Raw genomic sequence first — 27,195 nt, 5'->3', positions numbered from 1 at the left:
TACTCAGGCAGGGCTGTCACCGTCACAGTGCACCTCGGATGGCCTGAGGACGTCTTCTCTCCGTACCCTCCCCCCCCAGGGCATCATTTTATAGGTTTCTGCTAACTTAGGCTTTGGCATTCATCTGCCCACGTAAACCTCGGAGACCTTGCTCTTATTTCCTTCTCCCTGATGAGCACTCTGCCCGAAATCCCCGCTGGTGTTCCGTGGTTTGAGGTCATCGTCAAATGTCTTCTCCCACTTAAGACTGGTGGTGACTCTTCGAAAACGGCCGTCTTCGGTCAGGCCGCCCTGAACGCGCCGGATCTCGTCTGATCTCGCAAGCTAAGCAGGGTCGGGCCTGGTTAGTACCTGGATGGGAGAAAACGGCCCTGTCCCCGGCCTCTGTTCCTCACTGGTGCCTTAGCTGCGTTGTTCAGAGTGTATTGGCGCGGATGGGGGCTACTCCGTGCTGGAAGGCCCTGGAGGGCAGGCAGGGAGGCCTCGGTTCTTAACTGCCCGCTGGGGGGTGCTGGGCCGCCTGCCTGGAGCCTTGGAGCCAGTAGGTGGATGTGGTCCCGTGAATAAGTGGGAGAATGATGTGTACTCAAGGAGAAGCAGCTTTGGTGACTGTTTAGGTTGTTAAGATAATTAGACTTAAGAACATCAGCTTGGCAGGGGTGCTGCGGTGGCTCAGTCGGTTGAGGATCCGACGTCGCTCAGGTCATGATCTTGATGTTGGCGTTTTCAAGCCGTGCATGGGGCTGTGTGCCGACAGCTCCGAGCCTGGAGCCTGGTTGGGATTCTGTGTCTCCCTCTCTCTGCCCCTTCCCTGCTCATGCTCTGTCTTTCAAAAGCAAAAGTAAAAAAAATAAAGAAATAAAAGATCATTGGCTTGACAGTTGTCCTTCTCTCAAGTAGAGAGCCCGTCAAACCCAGTACATTCTTTTGTTTTTTAAATGTTTTATTTATTTCTAGGAGAGAGAGAGAGAGACAGCGTGAGCAGGGGAGGGTCAGAGAGAGAGGGAGTCACAGACTGAAACAGGCTCCAGGCTCTGAGCTGGCAGTCAGCACAGAGCCCGACGCGGGACTCGAACCCACGAACCGCGAGATCATGACCTAAGCAAAAGTCGGACGCTTAACCGACTAAGCCACCCAGGCGCCCCAAACCCAGTACATTCTTAGTAAGAGACAAATAGGTGGCTGATTAATGCCTTAACTTTGTTTTCGTCTCCTGTTCTCAGTACATTTTGAGGAGGACGGTGGTGGCATGTGTCCTTTGCACTCTGCAGAAGGAGCAGTGAGGAAGTTTGGCGGAAGCAGCATTATCAGTAGCTCATGAAAGAGGCCTTGGATTGGCCCGTTACTTTTTGTAAATTTTTGCAGAAAGAGAAGAGGGAGGGAGAGAGGCAGAGGGAAAGAGAATCTTAAGTAGGCTTCACACTGAGCATGGAGCCCCATGGAGGGCTCGATCCCACGACCCTGGGATCATGACCTGAGCTGAAATTAAGAGGGGGACACTCAATTGACTGAGCCACCCACGCATCCCAGTGCCCATTACTTTTTATTAGGAGTATTTGTGCGCACACACACAGTAGGTTTAAATAGTATAATGACTAGAGAGGAGTGTAGCAAAGTCCCATGTAGTGTTAAAATTCACATCTAGATTTAACTGTTACTAATATTTTTTAAAAAATGTTTTATTCATTTTTGAGTGAGCAAGCACAAGCAGGGAAGGGGCAAAGAGAGAGAGGGAGTTATAGGATCAAAGCAGGCTCCACACTGACAGCAGGCTGACAGCTACCTGACATGGGGCTCGAACTCACGAAGTGCAAGATCATGACCTGAGCCGAAGTCGGGTGCTCAACCAACTGAGCCACCCAGGCGCCCCAGTTATTAACATTTTAAAAACTTGTGCGTGTATAGCATTTGAAAGTGACTCCCTGAGAGTGTACATCTATAAGACTTAAAACCATTTTCTATATATTCACAATACTATTATCAATTGTATAACCATAAATTAATCATAAGTAATCATGCACATCATCATGCATGATGCATAATATCATCACTGCACCGTCCATATCGGAAATGCCTGACTATTCCCAAAATGTGCTTGTACAGTTGGTTTGTTCAGTCAGAATCCAGAGAAGGCACACAGGTTGTGTTTGGTTGTTCTGATTTGAAGTGTCTCCTGATTGTCATGTTTATGAACAGTAGCTCCTCTTTTTTTCCCTTCTTGCCATTGACTTGTGGAAGAGACCAGGTCAGTTCTGGATTGGTTCAAGTGCTTGCTTGTGGTTTCTCTGGGCCATTTCTCGAGGAAGGAAGGAGGCAGCCATATCCAGGTTCGTTTCCTTTGTAGCTCTGATTGATTCCCACTCTGGTTCTTCTTCTCATTTCGTGTGGGACATCTGCCTGGACCCCGGGGCCCTAGCCACTCCCCAAGTGTACAGTGTCACTAGGTGGTTTCAGACCTTATCCTGTCATTCACGAGCTGGCTTCTGCAAACATAAATGTGAGGTCATCTCAGAACAAGGTAAGGAGTCCAAACAAAAATAGCAGAGCAAATTGGAATATCTTATAGATAGTGGAGGAGAGAAGAGGCAGAGGAAGTTAAACGAATGAGTTTCCATTTGGGGCCAAGAGATGTTTGTTCTGCATTAATCAAGATAATCTTAAATGTTCTTCTCAATCCAAGCAGTGCTTCTCCCTCCTGCCCTCAGGCAGGCAGAGTCCTCTCACTGTATAAACAGGGGTAGAGCCTGGAACATTCTGTCCTTCCATAGATGGTAGGCACATCCTATGTGGATGGGACACTCAGGGCTTCTCATAGGAAATACTGATGTCCCAGGGTTTACAGAGACACAGAGCAATGCCATTACCATCCCATAGGACATAATGATCTATGACCAGAATGTTTACTGGTCAAAATCTCTTCCAATTAAAAAAATTTTTTTTAATGTTTTTATTTTTGAGAGAGAGAGAGAGAGAGAGAGAACAAGCAGTAGAGGGGCATAGAGAGAGGGACACAGAGAAGCCGCAGGCACCAGGCTCTGAGCTGTCCGCACAGAGTCCTAGACGGGGCTCGAACTCATGAGCCACAAAATCATGACCTGAGCCAAAGTCGGGTGCTCAACCGATTCAGCCACCAGGCAGCCCCAGAATCTCTTCCAGTTCTAAAATGAGTCTCCCCCTCTTTACCTCTTAACATAGTCTTAAAAAAATATATATGTGATATATTTATTAGTTGTTTATTTTTTGCAACATGAGAAAGTAGTTAAAAGTTAACATGTAGTTTTTTGGGGATACCTGGGTGGCTTCCTTGGTTAAGTGTCCAACTCTTGATCTCAGCTCAGGTCATGATCTCATGGTTTGTGAGATCAAGCCCCTCATTGGGCCCTGTGTTGACAGTGTAGAGCCTGCTTGGGATTCTCTCTCCCTTTCTCTCTGCCCCTCCCCTACTCATGCTCTATCTGAAAATAAATAAATACACTTTAAAAAAAGTTACATGTATTTGCAGAATTTTCATCACCCCGAGAGGAAAACACTATGCCCGTTAAGCAGTCACTTTCCATGGCAAGGCATTGCAAATCTTTCCCTTGTGCAAGGCATCTACTAGTCTGGTTTCTGCCTCTTTGAATTTGCCTTTTCTGTACCTTCCTATAAATGGAACCATTCAATATGTGGCCTTTTGTGGAAGGCTTCTTTCACTGAGCGAAATGTTCAAAGTTCATTCATGTTTGTAGCTTGTGTCAATAGTGCTTTCCTTTTTGTGGCTGAATAATATTCCATTTAATGCATATACAACATTTTCTTTATCCATTCAGCAATTGATGGACATTTGGCTATTGTGAGTAGCACTGTTATGAACATTCATGTGTAGATATTTGTTTCAACACCTGTTTGTGATTTGTTGAGTGAAATTCCCGGGTCATGTGGGTACTCTGTGTTTAACTTTTTGAAGACTAGCTGTTTCTACACCATTTGACATTCCCACCAGCAGTGTGTGAGGGTTCATTTCTCCATGTCCTTACCAATAACTTATTACTTATTTTTTAACTTTTTTTAATCTAGCCATCCTGGGTTAGGAAATGGTATCTCACTGTTTTGATTTGCATTGGCCTAATGATTGGTGATGCCGGGTGTCCTCATGTGCTTATTGGCCATGTTATTTATCTGCTTTCAACAAAGGTCCATTCAGACTCTTTGCATATTAAAGAGGATCCAGGAATCTGTGGTGGATAATTGCTAGGTTTAGTCATTATGTTTGTTGTTACATGATTTGGGCATAGTTTCTGTAGGACTAGGTTTGGTAGGGTGAGTGTGTGTGTGTGTATGTGTGTGTGTGAGTGTGTGTGTGTGTGTATGTGTGTGTGTGAGTGTGTGTGTGTGTGTGCATGTGCGCGCCTGCCCCCACGCACACAAATGCTTGAGAAGATCTATATACCAGAATCCTTTGTGCTTAATGAGCTAGATTTCAGCTTGGGTGACTGACCTCCAGAACTCCTTTGACCTACAGAAAGGTCCAACAGCTAATTCTTTGAAGGGCCTAGGTCTTGAAGCATAAGCCTTTAGATTCTGGTTGTTCTTTTGAGGAGAAGCTTTTTCACGGAAATAATTTTTTTTTTCATTTCCATGTGAACATCAAAAATGACATTAAAATGATTTTGCCCTCTGATTTTCATCTACATTAAAAAAATAAAATTTCAACAAGCCCTTTGCTCATCCCTGCCGTTTGGAGATGGCTAACCTGAAACCACGCAGTCTCGGTCGATGATACAGAAGGAACAAGGAGAGGTTTATGAAAAGCCTCTGGCTTTCAGTTCTTTTAAGTTTTAACAGTTTTGGGGGAACTCTCAAATGTTCTGAAATATTTTTAGTTCAGGCTTTGTGATCGGCTCTATAGAGAGGCACTGAGTCCCTTTTTGGGTCAGTTGGGACCCTTTCTGTCTTTCACTGTGTGAAACCAAGGTGGTGGAAAATCCCTACAGACATCGTCTTCTCTTCCCCAGTGTATTTTGCAGGGGTCCCCATTCCTAGAAACTACCAGAACTACCTTGAGGGCTTCAAAAAATACAGTTTTTCCCGGGCTTAGATTCCACAGAATCCAAGACAACAGATGTGGCATAGGATTGTCTGGGAGACGGTGTGTGGTTGATTAAGTGATTGAACATGGGATCACCTGACATGGTTTTGAATTCAGACACTATGATAATTTCCTTGGCTATAGAATTTAATTCTGTTTCTCGGTTTCCTCAGCTGTGAAACAGAAATAATAACATACGTGGAGCTCCGTAGGTTCTTGCAGAAAACAAAACTGAGACCATGTGACCATGTGGACAGTCAGATGTAAAGTGTCACGGGAACTCAGTAATTGCTGGTCCTGTCCGGAGAGCTGATTGAACATGTTGCACATGAGCATGACTTTGTTTCCAAAGTGCTGGCTTCTAATCTTTTGCTTGCCAGGGTTGATTCCAGCTACTTTGAATTAACCTCTTGGGCTGTAAGAGAGATGGAGAGGGTCTACTGTAAGAATTGCACCAAGACACTTCTCCAGAAAAGTAGTATCATCTCTGGACACTGAGTACATCTTCGTTTGCCCGTCTTGCTCTTCCATGCAGGGCAGGAGACGCTTAGGGGTTAGGACATTAGACCACATCTTCAATTTCTGTTGGCTACACAAGTAGATTGAGGTATTTGGTCTCTGGGCCACTGACCTCAGATAACCCTGATTTCCCTTTTAGCAGCACAAATGGGTATCATTCTGGAGAGTTGCCTAATTTTTAATTTACGTAAGGCAACCAGACTTCCTCTTTAGCAAACGATGGAAATCAGTGGTAATAATAAGATTAAAAGTTGCAGTCAGTGGCTGGTTATCTATAGTCCTTTAAGGAAAAATGACGCGGGTAACAGGATGCATTGGCACATCCCCAAATCATCACCTTTGACCTTGGAATAACATTCATATGCTGCCAGGCTCCACGCAACTCTGAATCTTTCCGGAATGGGCTGTCAAGATTTGGGGTCCAGAGGGGAGGTGGGTTTGGTTCATGATGGATTTCACCGTATCAGCAAACCCAGTGACACTCCGTAGAGACTCTTACTGGTTGGGGCTTACAAACCTCCCTCCCGCAAAGGTGGCCTGAACCCCGTGGCTGCAGTTATTTTTTTGCTTTTGTTTTCCAGGAAAAGAAGATTTTCCAGATCCCTTGGATGCACGCGGCTAGACATGGGTGGGATGTGGAAAAAGATGCGCCACTCTTTAGAAACTGGGCCATCCATACAGGTATCAAAATGCCCTGCACTGTTTCTAGAGGCAGACGCCGTTGTTGGTGTGCTTACATGTCTTCTGTTTCTTAGACTGAGGTGTAAATTGCCAAATAAAATTGTAAGGTATTTAAAGTGTACAATGTGATGATCTGATGTAAGCACTGTGAAAGGATTTCCCCCTATCAAATCGATGAACACTTCTGTCACCTGTCACATTTACCTTTTATTGTTTTTGTTTTTAGTGAGAACAGTGACATTTTACTCTCTTAGCAAATTTCGATTATACAGTTAATACACTGTTAACCATCGTTTTGTGTTTTTTTCTCACTACACACGTATGGCGTACGGCCTCGTGAGGATAGCTCTGAAAAACTGGTGACGTGTCCCCAGGCACATCCAGGACACATGGGGTACACACTTCATCATTCAGAAGTGATGCTATGCCCATGCTAGAGAAACTTAGTCCTTAAGTTTCCTGTACTTAATGTGGGATTCTGATTGTGTGCCCCAGGTGTGTGCCAGGGGAATACAGAACTCGTTTGTTCTGGAATGGTAAGCTTGGGTTGGATTTATCTCTCCAAATGGTAGTCAAGAATATATTTATTTATTAAAGGTCAGTTATTTATTTTGAGAGAGAAAGAGAGAGCGAGGGAAGGGCAGAGAGAGAGAGAGAGAGAGAGAGAGAGGGAGAGAGAATCCCAAGCAGATTCCACGCTGTCAACGCAGAGCCCGACACGGGGCTCAGTCCCATGAACTGTGAGATCATGACCTGAGCCGACATCAAGAGTTGGACGCTTTATAACAAAATTTAAGTAGGGAGCTATTTACAGGAATAGGCTTTCTGATTAATATTTGAGTCAGATGACAAAGAGCCACTCCAGTTATCAGGGTTTGTTGGCCTCCTGGCCTTCCAGCCTTCTCTGTTACTTACCTAGATTCTCCTTTCTTCTTCTGTTATGAAGTTTTTCTCAAGCTGTTTGGTAGAGCCAGAGTGACCAGTTTGTCCCAGTTTGCCCGGAAGTGTCCAGGTTTTAAAACAAAAATTCTCACATCCCAGGAATTTAGTCTTAGCCCCAGGCAAACCAGGACAGTTGGCCACTGTAAGTATAGCCTTGAATTAAAAGGCCTCTCTGCACTACCTAGCCAGCATTCCTTATGCTTCCAGACATTTTTACTTATATTTTCCCCCTCTTTTTCTTTTTTAAATAAATTTTTTTCCTACTTATTTTTGAGAGACAGAGAGAGAGAATGTGTGTGTGAACAGGGGATGGGCAGAGAGAGAGGGAGACACAGAATCTGAGGCAGGCTCCAGGCTCTGAGCTGTCAGTACAGAACCCGATGTGGGGCTTGAACTCACGAACTGTGAGATCATGCCCTGAGCTGAAGGTGGATGCCCAACCAGTTGAGCCACACAGGTTCCCCTTCCCCTCTCTTTCTTAACCTTCATTCTTTTGGCTCTTTTGTTAGGAAAGCATCAACCAGGAGTAGATAAACCTGATCCAAAAACATGGAAGGCGAATTTCCGATGTGCCATGAACTCCTTGCCTGACATTGAAGAAGTCAAGGATAAAAGTATAAAAAAAGGAAACAATGCCTTCAGGGTATACCGGATGTTGCCGTTATCTGAACGACCTTCTAAGAAAGGTAGATAAAGAAATTTACTGATGAAAACCACGATCCCCGTATATACATTGTAGTACCTTTGTGGTTTCTGTATTTCCACGCCTGTAGTCACTCGAGAGAGGGAACACTCGTTCACACTGTAGATGATGGTCCTGCCTTCACCTGGCTGGGGGAAGTGACGGTCCCGTCACCAAAGGCAGCCAAACATTGGAATTTTGATGATATATACATTAAAACATGTACAGCTTCATTGAGAGTTTCAGAAAGAAATTGAGGGGACATGTTCCTCTGTGTGTTCTTCACAAATTAACCCAAAACTGTTTTATTTGTTGCCACAGGAAAGAAACCAAAGACAGAAAAAGAAGATAGAGTTAAGCACATCAAGGTAATCTTTGGTTATCCAGAGAGAAAGCCAAACTTGTGACCGTATTAATGACTCGTATTTTGTCTCGTGAAAACAAGTAATGGGATCTCTGTGAAGTATTTAATCTTTCCTCTTTGGCTGTCGTGTTTTATGTGCTTTGCATGTCTCCTCTTTGGCCAGTCCCCTCTTGTAGACTCCACACGCATATCCCCTGCTTAATCCGATTTCACTGAGCAGTTTATGAATGAAGTCACAAATTCACGCTGATCTGGACTCCAGCCTCCATCTGTTGCCAGCTGGTCACTTAGTGTCCGCAGAGCTCCAGCAACCAGCTACTCTCCTGGTCATATGTCCAATCATATGAAGTATATTTTTAGGCTATTAAATATATTTAATGTATTACTAAGTAGTATATACTGATATTACAGTGTAGCACCTTGATATTATGTTTGTATTCCATGACAGGCCGTTAGGTTAGGGGCACAGTGGTCCATTTGAACACCCTGTTAGTGCGGCTCTCAGCAGTTTCTTTCTGTTCTGTTCCCCTCCCCCCATCACCCAGAGCTACCTCTCATGGCTCCCAAAGGTATGTTTGTGTGTGTGAGCGTTTCAGTAGGCTGTGTGGTCTGGAACCCCCTGCGGTGTGAGGGGATTGTGTAGTCCTTGTTAAATAGCCAGAGAAGAGCCAAACGTCCCCTGGAAAACGGAGGATGAGCTCCCGTTGCCAAGCAAAGAGCAGACACTATGTCCCCCAGGCCTACAGATCAACGAAGAGAAGATTGTCTCAGGGTTCACTGCACACCATTTGCAGGTGGAGAAACTGAGGCTCCAGGGAGTTGAGTGATCTGGGCCCAAAGGCTGTGGGTCATGTGGCCAAGGTCACATGGGCCTTTAGAACTGACCTTAAAGGTGATGCCAAGTATTATGATCCCTAATCCACTATCACTTTTGAGGAAAAAAAACAAAGTGTCCAGGCAGCACAATGTTTAAAAGCAAGCCAGTTAGTAAAACAGTCAGGAAAAAATACAAGACTATTTACTTCTGATATAAAGTTAATCTTGTGACGGTAGATAGAGTTTGAGGGGAAGCTGAGATAAATTGGAAAACAAATATTTTAGGCAGAGTATTAGTGATGCCCCCAATTTCATTCTAAATATTTTCACTTTGTGACTTATTTTAAATACAGAGTGGTACTAAAGCCTAGTTTGAACTTTGTAAAAAAATTTTTTAATGTTTATTCATTTTTTGAGAGACAGAGAGACAGAGCATGAGTGGGGGAGGGGCAGAGAGCGAGGGAGACAGAATCCGAAGCAGGCTCCAGGCTCTGAGCTGTCAGTACAGGGCCTGACACAGGGCTTGAACTCCCAAACCGCAAGATCAGACCTGAGCCAAAGTTGGAAGCTTAACCGACTGAGCCACCCAAGCACCCCAATTTTAACTTTTTATTGTAGAAAGATTTTGTGCACACAGAAAGGCGACAACTGAGTAAAATTTACTCTGCAAGCATCACCCTAATTTCCACATTAATCGGCCCATAGCCATTTAGTCTTGCCTCCATCGCTTCCCCCGCATCCCATGTGAAGTTGCAAACTGCAGGCAGACATTTTTAAAGGTTTATTTTTGAAAGAGAGAGTATGAGTGGGGGAGGGACAGAGAGAAAGGGGGAAAGAAGATCCAAAGTGGACTCTGTGTGGACAGCAGTGAGCCCGACTCAGGGCTGGAACTCATGAACAGTGAAATCGTGACCTGAGCTGAAGTTGGATGCTCAACAGACTTAGCCACCTAGGTGCCCAGCGGATAGCCATTTTTGACTCCTAAAAACCATTTCAGATGGTTCAGCTCACTATTTTGAAGCAAAATCCACATCGTCTCATGTTTCCCCCATAACTATTTCAGTATATATCTTCAAAATACGGACACTCTTTAAAAATTGCTATCAACACAGTATCATTATTGCATCTGAAAAGTTAACAGTAATTCCTCAATAGCATCAAATATCTGGTGAGTGTTCAGATTCCCAGTTGTCTCGTAAGTGATGTAATTTTTATACGGTCTGTTTACTTGATTTAAAAGCCATGTAAGGTTCCCACATTGTGATTGGGGGGTATGTCTCTCAAGTTTTTTTAATTTGTAGGTCTTCCTTAACATCACTTTAAAAAAAAAAACAACTTGTTTTTCCTTGCAATTGAAAAAAACCTAGTTATTTCAGGTTTCCTGGAGTTTGGATTTTTTTTAGGGCCTACATTTTAATTAGTGTTGTTTAGTCTGAAAAGTTTAACTTCCCCACAAATATGTGAGTTTGAAGAATTTGTACAGTCTTAGGTATGACTGTGTCATATTTACACTGATTTCATAGCATCTAGCTCAATGCTTGGTATGGAACAGATACTTAATACATATTTGATCCCTAAATAGATGCACAAAGAAATATAACATGTGAGGTGGGACCGCAGGGTTTACATTGCAATGCAGATTTAATTTCATACTCTCCGTTAATAGACAATAAGAATGGAGTAACAGATGTTCACTTTCAACAAACCTGGCTCTTACATATTTACCAGAGTCCATCGAAAATAGATGCCAGTAATTATAAGATATGCCATTCTTTTAGGTATGTCCATGCAAGAAAAACTGCTTACAATGAAACATGGTCCATAACCGAATGACAAGGCAATCCTATTTTAGGGCTGTGGAGATGTGCCTCTTAGAATAGATGACATGGGGTGTTCTTGTAAGCAGAAGACACCTTCAGTCACATAAGCAATGGAAGTATCTTTCATATGGCCACTCAGTTGAGCAAGTTGTAGAAGGGGCGGCCCTGGATGAGGTTTGGCCATATTGGTCCAGGGGAGCAATCGAGAGCTTTCCTCTTACATGCAGCTCTGTAGGTCAGGTTCCATCCCAGCCAAGTGTACATAGTGAAATCCGCCAGTGATGACGGTATGGTTCATCCCTGAGACTTGTCCCTCAGATAGACATTGTTCCTTCGCAGAAGGCAGGCGATTCATCAGAAGTAAGCACAGCCTGTTTTTTATTTAAATCTGCTTGCACCTGTCACACAGGGTAGCAGCAGAGTCTAGATAAGGCCTGTAGCCTTCCCAAGTCCTGTGGCTCGTGACCGCTAAAGCCACTATGTTTCCTAAAACGTTCGTGTAAAACGTTTCCAAAGTTAAGTCTCCAGGTTGCCTGGGATCATACAGTTTAAGGGCTTTATCCTTACTGAGCTATATACATTACTTTCTGTCGTCACAGTGCCTGCGCTCTGAGTTAATATGTCCTGTGCCATTGTGCAGCTGGGTCGACTGGATAGGTTTCTTGCACTGAGAAAATTTGCCTTGTGTCTGGTAACCAGGTGGGAGAAATTGCTATTGAGACAAGCGCCTCCCAGTCTTCATTGAGTTCAAGTTGAAGTTTTAACTAGCAAATGATGTTTCGAACATGTGGGCTAAGTGTCAGCATTTTTCTTGGGTAGGTCAGGCAGTTTCTCTCCATGATCCATGTTCCCTCAGCCAGCAGCTTCCCCGAGACTGGGAAACTGAGGCCCATCGGCCATGCAGGAGGTGCAGAAACTCTGCCTTGATATTCCTTGATGTTCTCTTTGTGAATCTGTATGTTCAGAGCTCAGTGAGCCATGTTTTACTGGAACTGGGCTTTGCCTCTATGAAGGTAACCATCTAAGGAAATAAGACTAAGACACACAGCAGGGAGCAATACTATATTGTGCATCTTCAGTGTGTATATGTGTTTCAAAAAAATGTCACCAGGCCAAGATCAATAAGTAGTGAAGTGGATAAACAGAGGGTGGGAGCTGACATTTTAGAGCCAAGTTCTACCAAGTTCTGAGCTCTAATTATTATGTCACTTAGCTCTCCCTGTGATGGGCAGGTTATGAGGAAATGGGGGTACAGGGAGTTGAGTAATTGCCCCAAGGTAGCACTGCTTCATGAAACTGAGATTTGAATCGGGGTTGGTCTAGCTCCGGAATCCATACTCTTTCACCACACCTGGTGCCTCTTGGCCTTTCGGAAGCTGTGGGACCTGAGCCAGGGTTTGGGGCAGGGATCAAATAAAATGGTCGTCAGTCCCCGGCACCAGGAGCATCAAATGAAGGCCAGGAAGTTAGAGTTGCTGTTTGGTCTTCCCTGGATGAGTCAGGAAACCGGCTTAATTAGAGCAGGAGTCTGTGTGAGGCAACAGTGGGAAACAAAGACTGTGGGTGAGGAGGATTAGAAATTAATACTTCCCGCTTCATTGGATTGTTTGCAGATGAAACAGACATGCTTTGAAACTATAAAGTGCTCCCAGATCAAAGCATTGGTACTATGATGGGAAATATATTTGAAGAGGTTCCTCTAAAGCCACTTGGTAAAGAGCAGGCCTGGTGTGTATTAGTTCTGACAGCAGACCTCTGGGTAGAAGTTACAGAAAAGCAGGTATTTGGTTTTTATTAAAAACATTTTTTTAAATGTTTGTTTATTTTTGAGAGACACAGTGCGAGTGAGGGAAGGGCAGAGAGAGGAGACACAGAATCCAGAGCAGGCTCCAGGCTCTGAGCTGTCAGCACAGAGCCCGATGTGGGGCTTGAACCCACAAACCATGAGATCATGACTTGAGCCGAAGTCAGACACTTCAGCTGACTGAGCCACCCAGGCGCTCTTGTTTTTAGCACAATTTTTTTTTTTTTAAATTTTATTTATTTATTTTTAAGAGAGAGACAGAGTAAGTGGGGGAGGGCAGAGAGAAGGAGAGAGAGAGAATCCCAAGTAGGCTCCATACTGTCAGCACAGAGCCCAGTGTGGGGCTCGAACTCATGACCTGAGCTGAAACCAAGAGCTGGGTGCTTAACCTANACAGAATCTGAAAAAGGCTCCAGGCTCTGAGCTGTCAGCACAGAGCCCGATGCGGGGCTCAAACCCACAAACTGTGAGATCATGACCTGAGCCGAAGTCGGACGCTTAACCACCTGAGCCACCCAGGCGCCCCTCTAGCACAACTTTCTAATTGAGCTGTTGGCTCTGACGGTGACTTGCGCTGGATTAAAACAACATGCTCCCTGTCGCTGTCCAAAGACCACCTGTCATTGCTGATACTGGAACAGTTGCTTCTATCGGTCAAAGAAGTCTTCAGTTTTTACACCTTAAAATCAGATGAAGACACAGGCTGGCAACCCACATGAAGAACAAGTAAAATCAGGGCTGCCCGGGATGGAGCAGGTGAGGGGCTTGCCCTGCCTGTTTGCCGCTGGTGCCTCCTTCCACTCCTGGCAGCTCTTGAGGGTACTTCTCCGAGCACAGTGCCAAGGCTGGGTGGTTGAATAAGCTCTCTGGATGGTGTTGTGAAATAGGGCCTCGTCGAACTCCTTGGGTAAGATCAGAGCATGATGGAGTTGTTAGTTGGGAGTAGGATGGAATGGACGAGAGGAGACCACACTGGAAAGGGTAGATGAAGATGGCGGCAGTTCGAATGGAGAGGAGGAGAGTTTGCACAGGATATAGAGGGTGAAGACAGGCGTGCATCAAAGAGGAGGCCCTGACTCCAGCCTCATAGAAGGGAATGTTGGGAGTGGAGCATGTTTTCTGGAGAAGGGGGTGAGTTTAACTTGGGACATGTTGAATTTGAGATGACAGACCCCCCCCCAGCCAATGTCAGGTAGAAGAGTTGGATCTGACAGGCCCCAGAGCTCAGGTGAGGGTGGGAGCGTAGACGTGTGGTCGTGTACTCCAGAATGACACCGGAGGCCTTGACAACAGATGCCGTCTCTAAGGAGAAGCTGTATGAGATGAAAGCAGAGACCCAAGGACAAGACGAAGAGAAAAGGGTGCCGAGGAGAGAAGTCAAAGGGAGGTTGCAATGAGAGTAGGAAGAGAATGAAATTCTAGGAAGTTCTAGTTCTAGGGAAGGAAGGAATGTGTCGTGGGATGCGCAGGAGGCATCAACCTGTATTATTAGAGTTCTTGCTCTTAGTGGCTTCATGGTATGGGGGGTGTAGTCTCCTGGGCTTTTATGAAGCCCAGCCATCAACCTGAAATTTTAGTTAGTAGAGAGACCCAGAGATGTCCTTAAATTTGGCCTCAAGGAGACGGGCTTTGTTCAGATGAATTAGGGCATTTCTGGCAGTGGGGGGCTGGGTCGCCCATGGAGATAGTCATACGGCCATTGTATTTGGCCTCAAGGAAAGGGATGTCTGGACAAGGAGCTGTGGCAAAGCAATGAGATGGAACCAGCTTGGAGCAGATGGCTGAGTGCCCCTTGCTGACCTCTGACTTGGTCCATCCCAAACCCCTTCACCAAGTGCAGCTTTTGAGACCACCCAAGAATGTATTACTTTAGAGGTCTAAAGAGGGCAGCCCCTGCCCTTGAACTCTCTCTTGTGCCGGTTTGCTTTTGCATAAAATCCCTTCAACTGCAGACCAAACTGTAGATTCTATACTGAGAAAAAAGTTTCTTGGTTGTAAATATTTGGCAGAGTTAATGCACCAGGGAGGGGTCTGAACCTAAGCACAATCTTTAGTTTTTTGGGGGCAGTTTAGAAACCAAAACTAGTTGATTCACGGGACAGCCTATGTCTAAACTAAGAAAGGGAACTGAAAGAGGAGGCTGGTTCAGGATTAATCAGACCCGGCTGTGGTACAGCAAGGCAGGGGACAGGGCAGGCATGGGCACCGTACGGGAGCAGGAGAGGCTGGACAAAGTCCTCTATGCACATGTTCCGTAGAGAACTGTGCACCCCCTTTCTTAGTTTGACTTCTTTGCTTTTTTAAACATTTTATGAGTGTTTGTTTATTTTTGAGGGGGGAGAGAGAGAGATTGTCAGGGAGGGGCAGAGAGAGAGGGGGACACAGAATCAGAAGCAGGCTCCAGGTTCTGAGCCATCAGCACAGAGCCTGATGCAGGGCTCGAACTCATGGACTGTGAGATCACGACCTGAGCGAAAGTCAGAGGCTTAACTGACTGAGCCACCCAGGAACCCCCCTCTTTTTAAACTTTTTCTAAAGTACATAGTTTAGGTTTGACTGAGTACAGTGAAGATCCCTGTTGTTTTGCACCCTGGGTGGAGACCTTCTGAGAGGCGCTACATCTCAGTCCTCAGGTTACTGTACTGTCCTTCCAGAGTGATAATACCGAAGAGATGGTTTGCACCGAAGACTTCAAAAGCAACAGGGCATCTCTGAAGTAGGATGGGAGGAATAAAACCATGTTTGAAATAGTCTGACTCCTCTCCACTGGTAGAGTGTTCTGTTCCATTAAAGACGTAGCGCAGGGCACAGGGCAGGGATGGGGTGGGAAGTAGAACTGTTGAAAATAGTTCTCTCTGAATCTCTGTGGGGAGTAGCGCAGGGTTTACTAAGACAGAAGGCTCCTGGAATCGGATCATGTTGCGTGACCAAAGACTGGAGTTCGGTTCTTGTATCTCCTTAGGCTAAAAGTAGTGTGATCTTGGAAAATTAATTTAGTCTCTGAGTCATAGTTTTCTCAAGTGTAGAGTTGATGGAAGTATCACTTGCCACTAATTAAACTGTAGATCATGCGAAGCACTTGAGAGGCCTTCAGTTGAGATCAGAATAATTTAGGTTTTTAAATCTATGCACGTTTGGCTCCCTCATTACTTTTGTAAGCAACCTAGAAGCAGAGTGAGTAAAAAATAACTTCACAACCTGAGAGAGGCATAAAGATTAGCAGCTCTTTTCATAATTCCTTTACGTGTTCCACATGTAGTTCCTTTTGGGCAATTGAGGAAAAGGAACACGGAAGAATGAATTGAGGGGCGTGACTGGGGAGGGAGATGTGGAGAAGGGGCCACCGAGGAAGCAGCGAGAGAGGCAGGTGGCGTCAGAAGGTGGGGAATTCTAGTAACGTCAGACAGTCACGTCAGGAGGGATCTTGCAGTGCCCCCTGTTGGGTGGGGCTGAGGGACAGGACTCAAGGGAAGGTCATTGTATTCTCGAGCAGTTCTGATCTTGAATAACAGAAAGCATCTATTTGATACTAAGTGCCAGGTGCATATTTATCTAATTTAATCTTCACATCCTGCCTGGGCCGTGGGTCCCTTATTGTCCTCAGTTCACAGCTGCCCACAGTGCCCTAGAAAAGGCTTGAAGAGGGGTAGATGAGGTCCTGCATCCAGTACGAGGTGGCCGAGACAGGCTGTGAGCCCAGCTCCGTGTGACCGCAAAGCCTGACAGACAGCAGGCTTGTCTGCCCAGCCCCACAGGAGCCGAGAACCGGAGCCAACAGCTGGGGTGGCGGCCAGACCCCAGGCCCTGATAAGGGTGCGGGTGAGGAGGCTAAGGTGGGAAAGGCAGACGCCTCTTCAGAAGTTTGGCTAGAAAGGAAGAGAAAAGATGGAGACTCCCGTCACAGGCAAGCGAGTTTTCCCCAGAGCGGCAGAGTTCCTATTTGGACTTGTAAAAATGGGGCAACGCAAGGCTCTGCAGGAGAAAGGGGTAAAGACGGTGCCAGGGGGACTGCCCTGGGCCCCTCTTCTGTTGGCCCTGTGCTGCCTCTTGTCAGCCATGCAGTGTGGAGCCTTATTAGGACTGAGCTATGTAGTGAAGTGATGTCTTCGAAGTTAGAGTTACTGACCGTGGTGGGAGTCGGCCAGGTGGGGTCGTGAAGGAAGAGGTAGTTTCTTCCTCCTTCCCACTGATTCTGGGTAGCACATAAATAAATTGTTAGGAGTACTTGGCATGCCTTAGAGGTACCCACCACTCTGGATTTTTCAAAGCACAGGCATGTCTACCCCCAGTGATCTGCTCCCGTCCTGTTTTCCTTCTGCCCCCACTCTTCATTTTGGTTTCCCGAAGGAGTTGTTCTGTGTGGCTTTTTTTTTTTTTTTTTTTTTTTTCTGACTTGATTGATCATAGATGCAGATACAATCTTACCTTGAGGAAAAGCTGTCTCATCAGAATGCTGCAAGTCAGTATGTTCGGGACAGGCTCCCCCAAAGTTAGTTGGCTTTCTCAGAGATTGGAGGGCTCCGGTGCACTTGAATAAGGCAGAATTGAGAGCTACCCTAAGGAAAAGGAATTTGTTGCATTGTGTCAGTAGGATGAATGAGTAGTCTCAGGCTGCCTGGGATGTTCAGGCACTCGAAAGGCATTTGTGTGTAGCCGTGGGTGTGGGGTTGCCCAACTGGACTCCCATTGCCGGAAAGAAGCCTTCCATGTGGTCTGGCCCATGTTATCAGCCACCCTCCCAGAACAGGGTGCTCAAGTGACCAGGGTCCAGGGCAAACCTTACCTGAGGAGAAGTCATTCACAGAGTCCCCTGGGTTCCTGCTCTTGGCTCAATGGTTGAGGCAGACCTTTTCCTCAGAAATAATTGTAAAAGACATGGCATGATTCCTCACCTTAGGATGCCAGGAGTTGACCCTCTTGAGCACTCTCTCAAAGAAGGAAGAGTTAAAAGCTCGGTATGTGGTACCCAGACAGTGACACAGCCCTGCTCAACCCCCCAGACCATCCTCTATAGGCATAAGCATTTCATTAAAGCAAACCAAATGTGCTGGAGCCCTTTCCTCGAAGGAAGATACAAGAAGACAGTACACAGCAGGTGTACTCTATGCAGAAACATGCTTCTTTAGCTTCAGGCTGATTCAGATTAGCAGGGTACGCATTCAGGAGACGAACATGAGCCTAACATTAAAGAAAGTAGACAGAGGGTAGAATTGAAGCTAAGAAAAAGGAGGGAAAAGGAAGTGTTCTCAATTCTTTTTTCTTTTCTTCTTCCTAGCAAGAACCAGTTGAGTCATCTTTGGGGCTTAGTAATGGAGTAAGTGATCTTTCTCCTGAGTATGCCGTCCTGACTTCAGCTATAAAAAATGAAGTGGATAGTACGGTGAACATCATAGGTAAACTGTTTTGACATCTCATTTTTCATATACACAAGCAGCCCCCTGGGGTCTGAAGTTTGTAAAATGCAATTTGCAATAACATAGTCAGTGGGAGGAGGTCTTGGAACCATCTCAGGACGCAAAGGTCCAGCCCCCAGATTTGAGGGCTGACAAAGAAAGACCTTTGAGGTCAGATAAAGGAGCTTGGGATGGGTCATCCTCAAGAGTGACTCTCCCCGAGAGCCTGGTAGGTGAAATGGTTCTTTTACCCCCAGTGGCTCATGATTAGCGGTTTTCCGTCTTTTCAGTAAACGGTCATACGGACAAAAGTGTTCTCATTCATTAAACTTGGGACCAAGGAGAGGGAAGACCGTCCTTGTGGGCCCTCCCTGCCCCTGCACCCTCGCAGACCTACCATATAAGTGGCCCTCGTTCTTACAAATGAAGGAACTGAGGCACAGAGACCTGTTGCCAGAGGGCACCCTTCGTTCCACAAAAGTCTTGAGCACCTTCTATATACCAGACTCCGTGCTGGAAATTGGTTGGGGAGTAGGACAGTCTCGAAGGAGACAGACAGTCCCTGCATAAAGCCACAGTTACCTACAGCGCTTGCATTTGAGAAGAATGCTGCAAAGAAAAGAACAAGAGACTATCTGGGCCCAGGTTTCAACTGGAGGCTTCTCTAAGGAGCGCCGTTTCCTCTGAGGTGGGTGGGTGAGGAGGGGCCACGTGGGGCAGGCCCCAGAACTGCGGGTCACGGACTCCAGTGTAGGAACCCCAGTTTAGGAGCCCACTTGGAGGACTGGGAGGAAACCCAGAGGGCTGGGCAGGGTGAGGTTCCAGCAGAGGGGGCCCTGAGGGGGGGCTCAGGGGGGCCTGTGCAGGGCAGGGGAAGGACTCTGGGTCTTATTCCCAAACTGCTGGAGGGTATATTTCAAAATACATATTTTTTTTATTTTTACTATTTTTTAAATGTTTTTCTTAAATTTATTTTAGAGAGAGAGAGAGAGAGCATGCATGCGCGTATGTTCAAGTGCGGGAGGGGCAGAGAGAGAGGGAGAGAATCCCAAGCAGGCTTCGCACTGTCAGCGCAGAGCCCAGTGCAAGGCTCGGACTCATGAACGGTGAGATCATGACCTGAGTCCAAACCAAGAGTCAAAAGACACCTCACCCACTGAGCCACCCAGGCTTCCCAGATATATATATTTTTAAATTGAAGTATAACAGACCGTAAAGTGCGCAACCATTTTACATACACACGCAATGTAAACACCACCCCTTGGAGGGTTTTAGGCAGGAGGGTGACCAGTGTGAATTTCATCTCAACCCAGTCCCACTGGGCCGCTGCACGGCGTGGACGGGTGGGGGCTCTGCAGCAGTGGAGGCCTGGCCGTGACCCTCTCTTCCAGCTCCAGCCCCAGAATCTACAACCAGGCTTTGCCCTCAGGTGCCTTTGGGTCCCTTAGACTCTTCTCCACGTTGTAGCCTGTCAGGGCTTCTGATGCTCGTAAGAACGAGCGAGATCATACAGAACTAAGAGAGTAAACCTGTCCAGGTACCTTCATTTCTGGAGCCTCAGCCGAGTACGGATGGGAGGCTGCGGACGCTACAAATGTCACTCGCCGCTCCTTCCCCCTGGGTTTTGGCGACCAGGATGTAGGATGATGTATGCTTGGAGGGACCCCCCTGAATGCTGCAGGCTTTGGCAGAGCTCAGTGTGAAGGAAGGGTGGCCGCTCGCTGTATGGGCAGATAACGGCCCTGCATGCCAGTCGTCCTGTCCTCCAGGCTGGCGGCCTCTGGAAAGCCTTGCCCATTGAACCCTTTAAAAAAAAACACACAAAAAAACCAAGATAATTTGCCAAGACTCCAGGGACTTTAAGATTCAGCTGTTTCGAGGGAGCTGATTGGTTTTGAGCTCCGCATCATTTATGAGGTGCATTCAGCCTCAAATAAAATGGCAAACAAAAGCCAGAGTGGTATTAGAGTTTTCTTTGCCTTTTTTTCCCCCTTAAACATTTGCTTGAGTCTTTGGCATGTAAATTCTCTGTCAGGTTGATTGTTCTTTGCCCTTTTGGTAGGATTAGAGCTCAAGGGGCTGGTGCTCATTTAATGAGTCATTACTTCCTTACTTCCGGGGCAAAGACTGGATGCCGAGTTTGGTTTTGAAAATCACCTGCTTGATTACATGAGTCTCTTCCTTGGCCTAATAATAAAATAATAATTGGTGGCAGTAAAAGGAGTTTGAATATCTCTAATTAGTTGGTGGCCCTCACAAAGGTATCTAATAATATACCAAGTATCCATACAAGTATTTTAAAGAGATGGGTAATTTGTGATTCTTGTTAACAGTAGCGCTACCTTCAATTTTAAACTGTTCACAGATTTTTTTTTTTGTCTCCACTCCCACACGACCATTAATTAGCCATTCCAGCCTGTGTGATTTGTGGACGGAGGTGAGAAACAGGGATTCTGATTCCAAGGCCACTGCAGAACTTGAGAGATTCTGTCTCTCTTAACCTTTTAAAAATGCTTTATTGAAAAATGACACCATTTCTCACGTTCGGTTCATTTGTTTCTAAACCTGGAGTTCATTCCAGTGTTGTATTTAGGCCCCAAGAGGAAAGCTTCCAGATGTTTTCATTCTAAGCATTATGTTGATGAGGTTAAAATTGGGAAATGAAATGAAGACTTGATATGAGAGCAACTTTTTACATTGTGTATAAGCTCTGAGGCTGGCCACCCGGTATCTTTTTACTCCAGACAGGGTGGAGATCACTCTAAGTGAATCCAGTTAAGTGCAGAGTAACGGGGAACGGACCGTGGCCCGGACACAGGGACTCTTGCTTGATGGCTGTTCTGTTTGACTTTTATTCTTGCCACAAATGACAGCGGGAAGTCACACACAGGCTTGTGGCCTTCGGTGAGCTGGGCCCTGGTCTTGCCTTCTTGAAAGTGCTGAATGCACCTTCAGATTTACCTAGGGGTGCACACCAAAAATGAGCACGGTGAGAGCGAGTGGTGGGGGGGTCTGGAGGGGGGCAGAGAGAGAGACATACACAGAATCGGAAGCAGGCTCTATGGCAACATACTGACAGCAGAGAGCCTGATGTGCGGCTCGAGCTCACGAACCGTGAGATCATGACCTGAGCTGAAGTCAGACGCTCAACCGACTGAGCCACCAGATGCCCCAGGATGTGCCTTTTAATGTTCTGTCGCTCCTGTCTGGTTAAATGCACAGGTTAGCATGCCCAGCGACCTATCCCTGCCTTCTTTTTAAGGAGTGGGAGAAAAAAAACTCCTTTATTTTTATTTTTATTTTATTTTAGCATTGAATTCTGTTGGGGGCGGGGGGACTTCTGTTTTTAGGAAGTGGAAGACGCCAGCAACATGTTGAATTGTTCTGACAATACCCCACTGGCATCTTGCCTGGGTTAGCAGTGCTTTTGCAGAGCCGTATTGAGATCATTCCCGGGACAGTGTAAAAAGTTTGCAGGTGTGGACATTCTGTCTGACTTGCCCGGGCAGTGCTTTACAATGCCATTGTGTTTCTTGATAAAAGGTAACCCCACCCTTCAATAAAGCAAAGATTGCTGTGAAACAGAGGAGGCTATTCATTACTTCAAAGTAAATCGAGCAATCCTTAGTCACAAATAACAATTAGGAAACAACGTAATTTGGATTTTATCTAGATTTTGTCTGCCCAAATGCACCTTATGGGGGGTGTGTACTTTTTTTTGGTAATTGCTTCCAAATTTGACTGACTTTATTTAAAAGTAAAGCTTGGTAGGAGAGCCTGGGTGGCTCAGTCAGTTAAGCATCTGACTTTAGCTCAGATCATGATCCCACGGTCTGTGGATTCAAGCCCTGCGTTGCGCTCTGTGCTGACAGAGCCTGGAGCCTGCTTCAGATTCTGTGTCTCCCTCTCTCTCTGCCGCTTACGCTCTACCTCTCTCTCTCAAAAATGAATAAACATTTAAAAAAACTTTTTTGTTAAGTAAAGCTTGGTAGCTTTTTTGGACAAGCTCAGAAACCCAAGTGTCACCAGGATGAACTTGCAGTTGCAAGAGAATGGATTCACCGTATACCACCTGTGGGTCCCCACGGGGACCTCAGGGTTAGGAGTCAAGGTTGGCAGCCTCTGGCACCAGAATTCATAATGCTGTGAGGCTGGCCAAAGGCGGTGCAAGGCAGTGGATCTGGTCTTCATCCTTTCCCAGCCCCTTCGTTCACTTTTCTTTTTTGCTGTTTTTACTGGTACTTAAGATGTAAAAAACTTCATCTACAAGAAAAGTGATAGCTTGAGGTGGACTTTTTTTTTTTCATAATTTTTAAAAGTTTATTCATTTAGAGAGAGGGTGCAAGAGTAGAAGGGGCAGAGAGAGAGAGAATCCTAAGCAGGCTCTGAGCTGTCAGGGCAGAGCCTGATGTGGGGCTCGAACTCATGAGCTGTGAGCTCATGAGCTGAGCCGAGATCAAAAGTTGGATGCTTAACTGACAGAGCCTCTCAGGTGCCCCTTGAGGTGGATCTTTAGATGGAAGGCACCCCCTGGCAAGGGGGAGGGCGTGAAGGTCTTCCATGCTCCTTCTCGGAGGAGGGGGGAGCTGTGTGCTGTGCTTTCTGCCTTTCCCCACGAAGGCTGAGCTGTTCACCCCTCAGGAGACAAGGCTTCCGGTTCTGTTAGCGCTCCCGGAAAACGCAGAGCAATAGGAAGCTCCACGTGAGATGTGAACCCGGACCCAGAACCCATAGTGCCTCTTATTTTCCTCCCTGGACCCGACCTAGAAAAGCCTGGTGGCAGAGGTGGGACTGCACGGGACGCCCTCTGTTGCCACGCGTGTGCAGAGCTCTGGCAGTAGTTTGAGCTATGTCTTTTCAACCTTAAGAAGTTTTTATTTGCCCAAGAAACCTGCCATCCTTTTATGAGGCTAAATATTTCTCACCCTCCCCTATTCCTCGCCACCCACACCTCATTTATAATGAACCATCAGCTCCTCTTGCCTTCCTTCCCGTTTCTCAAATCCGGCCCCTTCCTTCTGCTTCTGATACTAGTCCCGGTCACCTTCGCTGTCGTCGGGCGCCGCTTCCGTTCTCCCCCCACCCATTCGTTCTCCACACAGAGTGATTTAAAAAACAAAAATGCCAGTCTCACCGTGTCATCATTGTCCCCAAGATGAAGACCTGAATCTCTCTTGTGTGTCCAGAGCCCTGATGACCTGGACCTTGCCCACCCCTTTCATATTTGTCTTTTTTAATGTTTATTTATTTTTGAGAGACAGAGCACAAGCAGGGGAGGGTCAGAGAGAGGGAGACACAGAATCTGAAGACAAGCTCCTGGCTCTGAGCTGTCAGCACAGAGCCTGACACGATGCTCGAACTCATGATCTATGAGACCATGACCTGAGCTGAAGTCAGAAGCTCAACGCACTGAGCCACGCAGGTACCCCATATATTTGGTTTTGAACTTGAATTATTCAGCATGTTTCAACTTCCATGTGCCTGTCCAGCACGAAAGCGAGGTGGGGTGTGGGCTCTGTCAGCGCAGCACAGAAAGAGATGGACGTTTGGCAGTTCCACTGGGAAGTGTGAGCTGCTACCCCAGCACGACTCATCCTCATTTCTGCTCCCAGACTTTTGACCCTTGTGATGTATTGGTTAACTGCACTGAGATTTTATTGGGACAGATTATTTGCTCCCCTTTATGGGAGCGTGTGGTGCTGTGTTCTCGTGGGAGTGAAGAGTGTATACTGCTCCCCCAATCACACTCTTGCTTTGCCCTGACCTACATCAACCTGTTGAGGTTCGTACAGGCTGCCGGGCGGGCCATCTGGCCTGTGCGAGGACAGATCTCCAGCCTCTGAAATTATTAACCCTGTAGTAACTGTCTTTCCCACCATTGCTCTTGGACATTTATTTCAAATCATTTTGTTAAAACACACACACACACACACACACACACACACACACACACACACACCAGATTGGAAGTTAAAAGACTTAGGTTCTAGACCTACTTCTGCAGCTTTTATTTTTTTTATGTACCACATGACCTTGGGCAAACTCCCTAACCTCTCTGAGACCCCATGTCCCCATATATATAGTAGAAATAGTAATACTGATCCTGTCTACCTCATAGGGTTGTTGGGAGCACAGAACTAGCCTAATGGAAAAGTCACTGTGTAGTTAGAAAGTAGTAAAATAATACTAGGATTAAGTAAAATCTGAGGAAGAAAAATAGCCTCTAATCTGTGCCTCATCTTCAGAAGTTATATTAATAGTTTCACTTCTCAGAATTTCAGACAGGATCAAGAGGAAATTTCTCTCCATAATGCCACACTGATGGCTTGCTTTTCTGTGCCCTCTGATAAGCTTTAACGTTTTATTTATTTATTTTGAGAGAGACAGAGACCGCGCGAGTGAGGGAGGGGCAGAGAGAGAGAAAATCCCAGGTCGGCTCTGTACTGTCAGCGTAGTATCTGATGCTTAACCGACTGGGCCACCAGGTGCCCCCCACCCCCTAATTAGCTTTACCCTTGACCCTGAAACTACCTGGGTGACCTTGGTGGTTATTTGTCTGGCCTTTCTGGATTACAGCTTTCTTTACTTATGAAGTGTAGGACCAAGCACCACCCCCCCCAGCTCAGAGACCCTTGTTTTAATTTCTAATAGTCTCTGCTATTAAGAGCTTTCTGCGAGACATGGGGGCAACTGCGTTCTCAGGTGGAGCCCTCCACTAAGGCAACAATTGTTAATAAAGTTGCGATGACCTTTTAAGGAACCAAACTGGTTCATCAGTAACCAGCCATGAATAATATTGTTGTAATTCTTAGCAACTTGGTCCAGATAAAATTACATTCCTGTGGGGAGAGGGCGGGGGGACTCTTTTCCTGATGTGCTGGAGAAGCTTAGTGGATGTCAAGCCCCTCTAACCATTGGAGATTTCCTTGGCACCCAATAGAGAGCTGTTGAAAAGCAATGTCACTACTGGTTACGAGCCCAGAGTCTCATTAAGGTGAGATGCGTACGCTTTTACCCTCAGATGGGCTTAGAAAGCCAGGAGGAGTCCGGTCAGAATTTCATGAGCTCTCTAGGTTGGAGAGATCTGGGAGACGGCATTGTGGAGCACTTGAGTTGATCCTTGGGGTCAAGGAAGTGGAATCTGATTCCTGGTTTTGCCACTTACTGGCTGTCTGACCTTGAATTAATGTTTCACTCTTCATGATGCCTTTTCCTCCTGTCTAGAACAGGGACAGTAATTGTGCCTTCCTCATGGGGTTGTGGAGCCTTCTAGGTGGGAGGTAGGGGGTGAGTGGGAAAGGCAAAGAGAAGTGCTTAGGAAGCCTTCGGCTTTGTTCCTGTTTAGCAGTGAGGATAGTCAGAAGCCTAGCAGGGTGTCACTTCTGCCTTTATTTGCTGTTGGGGATGCTAACAAGTTTGCTATTGGCATGTCTTTTCCAGTGTCAGGAGTTAGTGTTACTGTCTGTTGTCACTTGGGGACAAAGGCTAGTGGTTTAGGGAACTTATGAGAGCGAGACGCAGAGACAGAGATCGTTCAGTTGATTGGGGCTTGTTCCTAAATCACATCCAAAGACCATCTCAGATGTTGAGATTTCCCTGTTTCTCTATTGGGCTGGGACCTATGGGTTGGGTGCTCGGTGATGTTCAGATATTAAGTGAAGTAATGTAAAATTAACCCCTTCTTGGCATACAGCTATATGAATTTTGGCTGGTGCACTCGGCGGTGTAACCACCACTATATTCAAAACCCAGGACATTTTATCACCCCTAAGCATTTCCTCCCTTACCCCCAGTGTCTGGCAACTATGGTCTGCCCCGTCTTCATCAGTTCATCTAGGTTCTTCTCCAGGAGTCCTGACATTTGCTAGGACACATTCATTGTCACATCCGGCATTCACAAGTGGTCACGGTCTCCTCCAGGACCCTGGCTCCAGTCGGTGAGCCGTGCTGTATTCATCCATCTCTTTGTTTAGCAGAAATTTACTAGCTGCTCTCAGGCGTCCGCCATGAGCCTGTGCTGCGACTTGACACACAAAGTTCTAATCCCGGTTCTCAGCTCTCTCAGGAGCCACGATTTGGTGGGGTGATGATGCATCCAAATAAAACGTTACAGGGAGACCTAGAGAATTAGCTTGTGGTAGGAGGCAGAAAGTCAGGAAATGACACGACACCAGGTCATGTCATGTTGTTAGTGTTGGCCGAGCAGTGGGGACCGCCAGTGAGGGGTGCTCTGGAAGGGGATGTCAGACAGTCCTGGATGGTCAGGAAGAGGCTGTAGAAAGACGGGGCATTCTGAACGCTGCCTGTTACTCCTTCTCCCCTGCCAACTCGTGTGACTGCCTCACTGAAGCCTTTGATTCTTCCAGCTGGGAGGAAATTCTCTACTGTCTCGACTCTTTGATGTGGCCTCTCCCCAGCCTTCTTCCCTTCTGTTTCTTTTCACAACTGTCCTAAACTTCGCTTCTTGAGTGTTCTCAAAGCCATACCAGCGTGCTCACAAAATAGGTCCTTGCCGGCTTAGTCATGGCCTGCCCTCCCTAGAATGTGACAAGTTCTCCATCGAAGTAGGTGCTCAGTAAATCTTCTGTATGTTTAGTGACTGAGTCGGGCATTCAAGGGAAGAGCAGCGAGGGCGTGAGTTCCTGGTCAGACAGCACAGGGCTGTTAGAGAGAGAGAGGAAGATGTTCGACGTGCTACCAGTGCATATGCTCCCAGCTCGCTTGCTATCTGTTTGCAACAACCATGCAAAAGAGAATTGAATTTTGGAGTATTGGAAGTTAACGTGGCTTTGACTGAAATCAAATATACAGAAGACCCTAACTGCCTTAGTGTGCAGGGTGTCACTTGTAGCCAGCTTCTCCTCGTACACATGCACATGTGCACGCACACATGCCCCATTTGGTTTCTATCTGCCAACTGCTTTCAGGACTTGGGAAATCTCGTTTTCCTGCTGTTTTGCCTTCCACGCGAGAAGAGGCAGAAGAAACTTGAGAGCGGTCGGTGTCGGCACTCATCTGTGTCTGGTGAACTGCATAATTGATGCTCTCATGCTCAAATAGGCTAGTGCAAAGGATAAAATAAAAATTGGAGATTCTGTCTGCCGTA

At 46.3% G+C, this 27,195-nt stretch overlaps 1 protein-coding gene across 3 annotated transcripts in view; it reads left to right on the top strand.

Moving 5' to 3' along the window:
* The window catches only part of IRF2 (interferon regulatory factor 2), an 85,636-nt gene that overhangs the window by 46,041 nt on the left and 12,400 nt on the right, over nt 1-27,195 (top strand). For all 3 annotated transcript variants that reach the window (XM_077761991.1, XM_077762009.1, XM_077761999.1), the window contains exons 3-6: nt 6,169-6,268; nt 7,720-7,896; nt 8,214-8,260; nt 17,972-18,089. In XM_077761991.1, coding sequence (XP_077618117.1) covers nt 6,169-6,268; nt 7,720-7,896; nt 8,214-8,260; nt 17,972-18,089 — 442 coding nt within the window. The remainder of the gene's footprint in view (nt 1-6,168; nt 6,269-7,719; nt 7,897-8,213; nt 8,261-17,971; nt 18,090-27,195) is intronic.

The sequence above is a fragment of the Crocuta crocuta genome, unplaced genomic scaffold (genome assembly GCF_008692635.1).
Source record: "Crocuta crocuta isolate KB4526 unplaced genomic scaffold, BGI_CrCroc_1.0 scaffold90, whole genome shotgun sequence".
NCBI classification, from domain to species: domain Eukaryota; kingdom Metazoa; phylum Chordata; class Mammalia; order Carnivora; family Hyaenidae; genus Crocuta; species Crocuta crocuta.
Note: the sequence above shows the minus strand (reverse complement) of the source record. Positions and strands in the feature narration are given on the sequence as shown.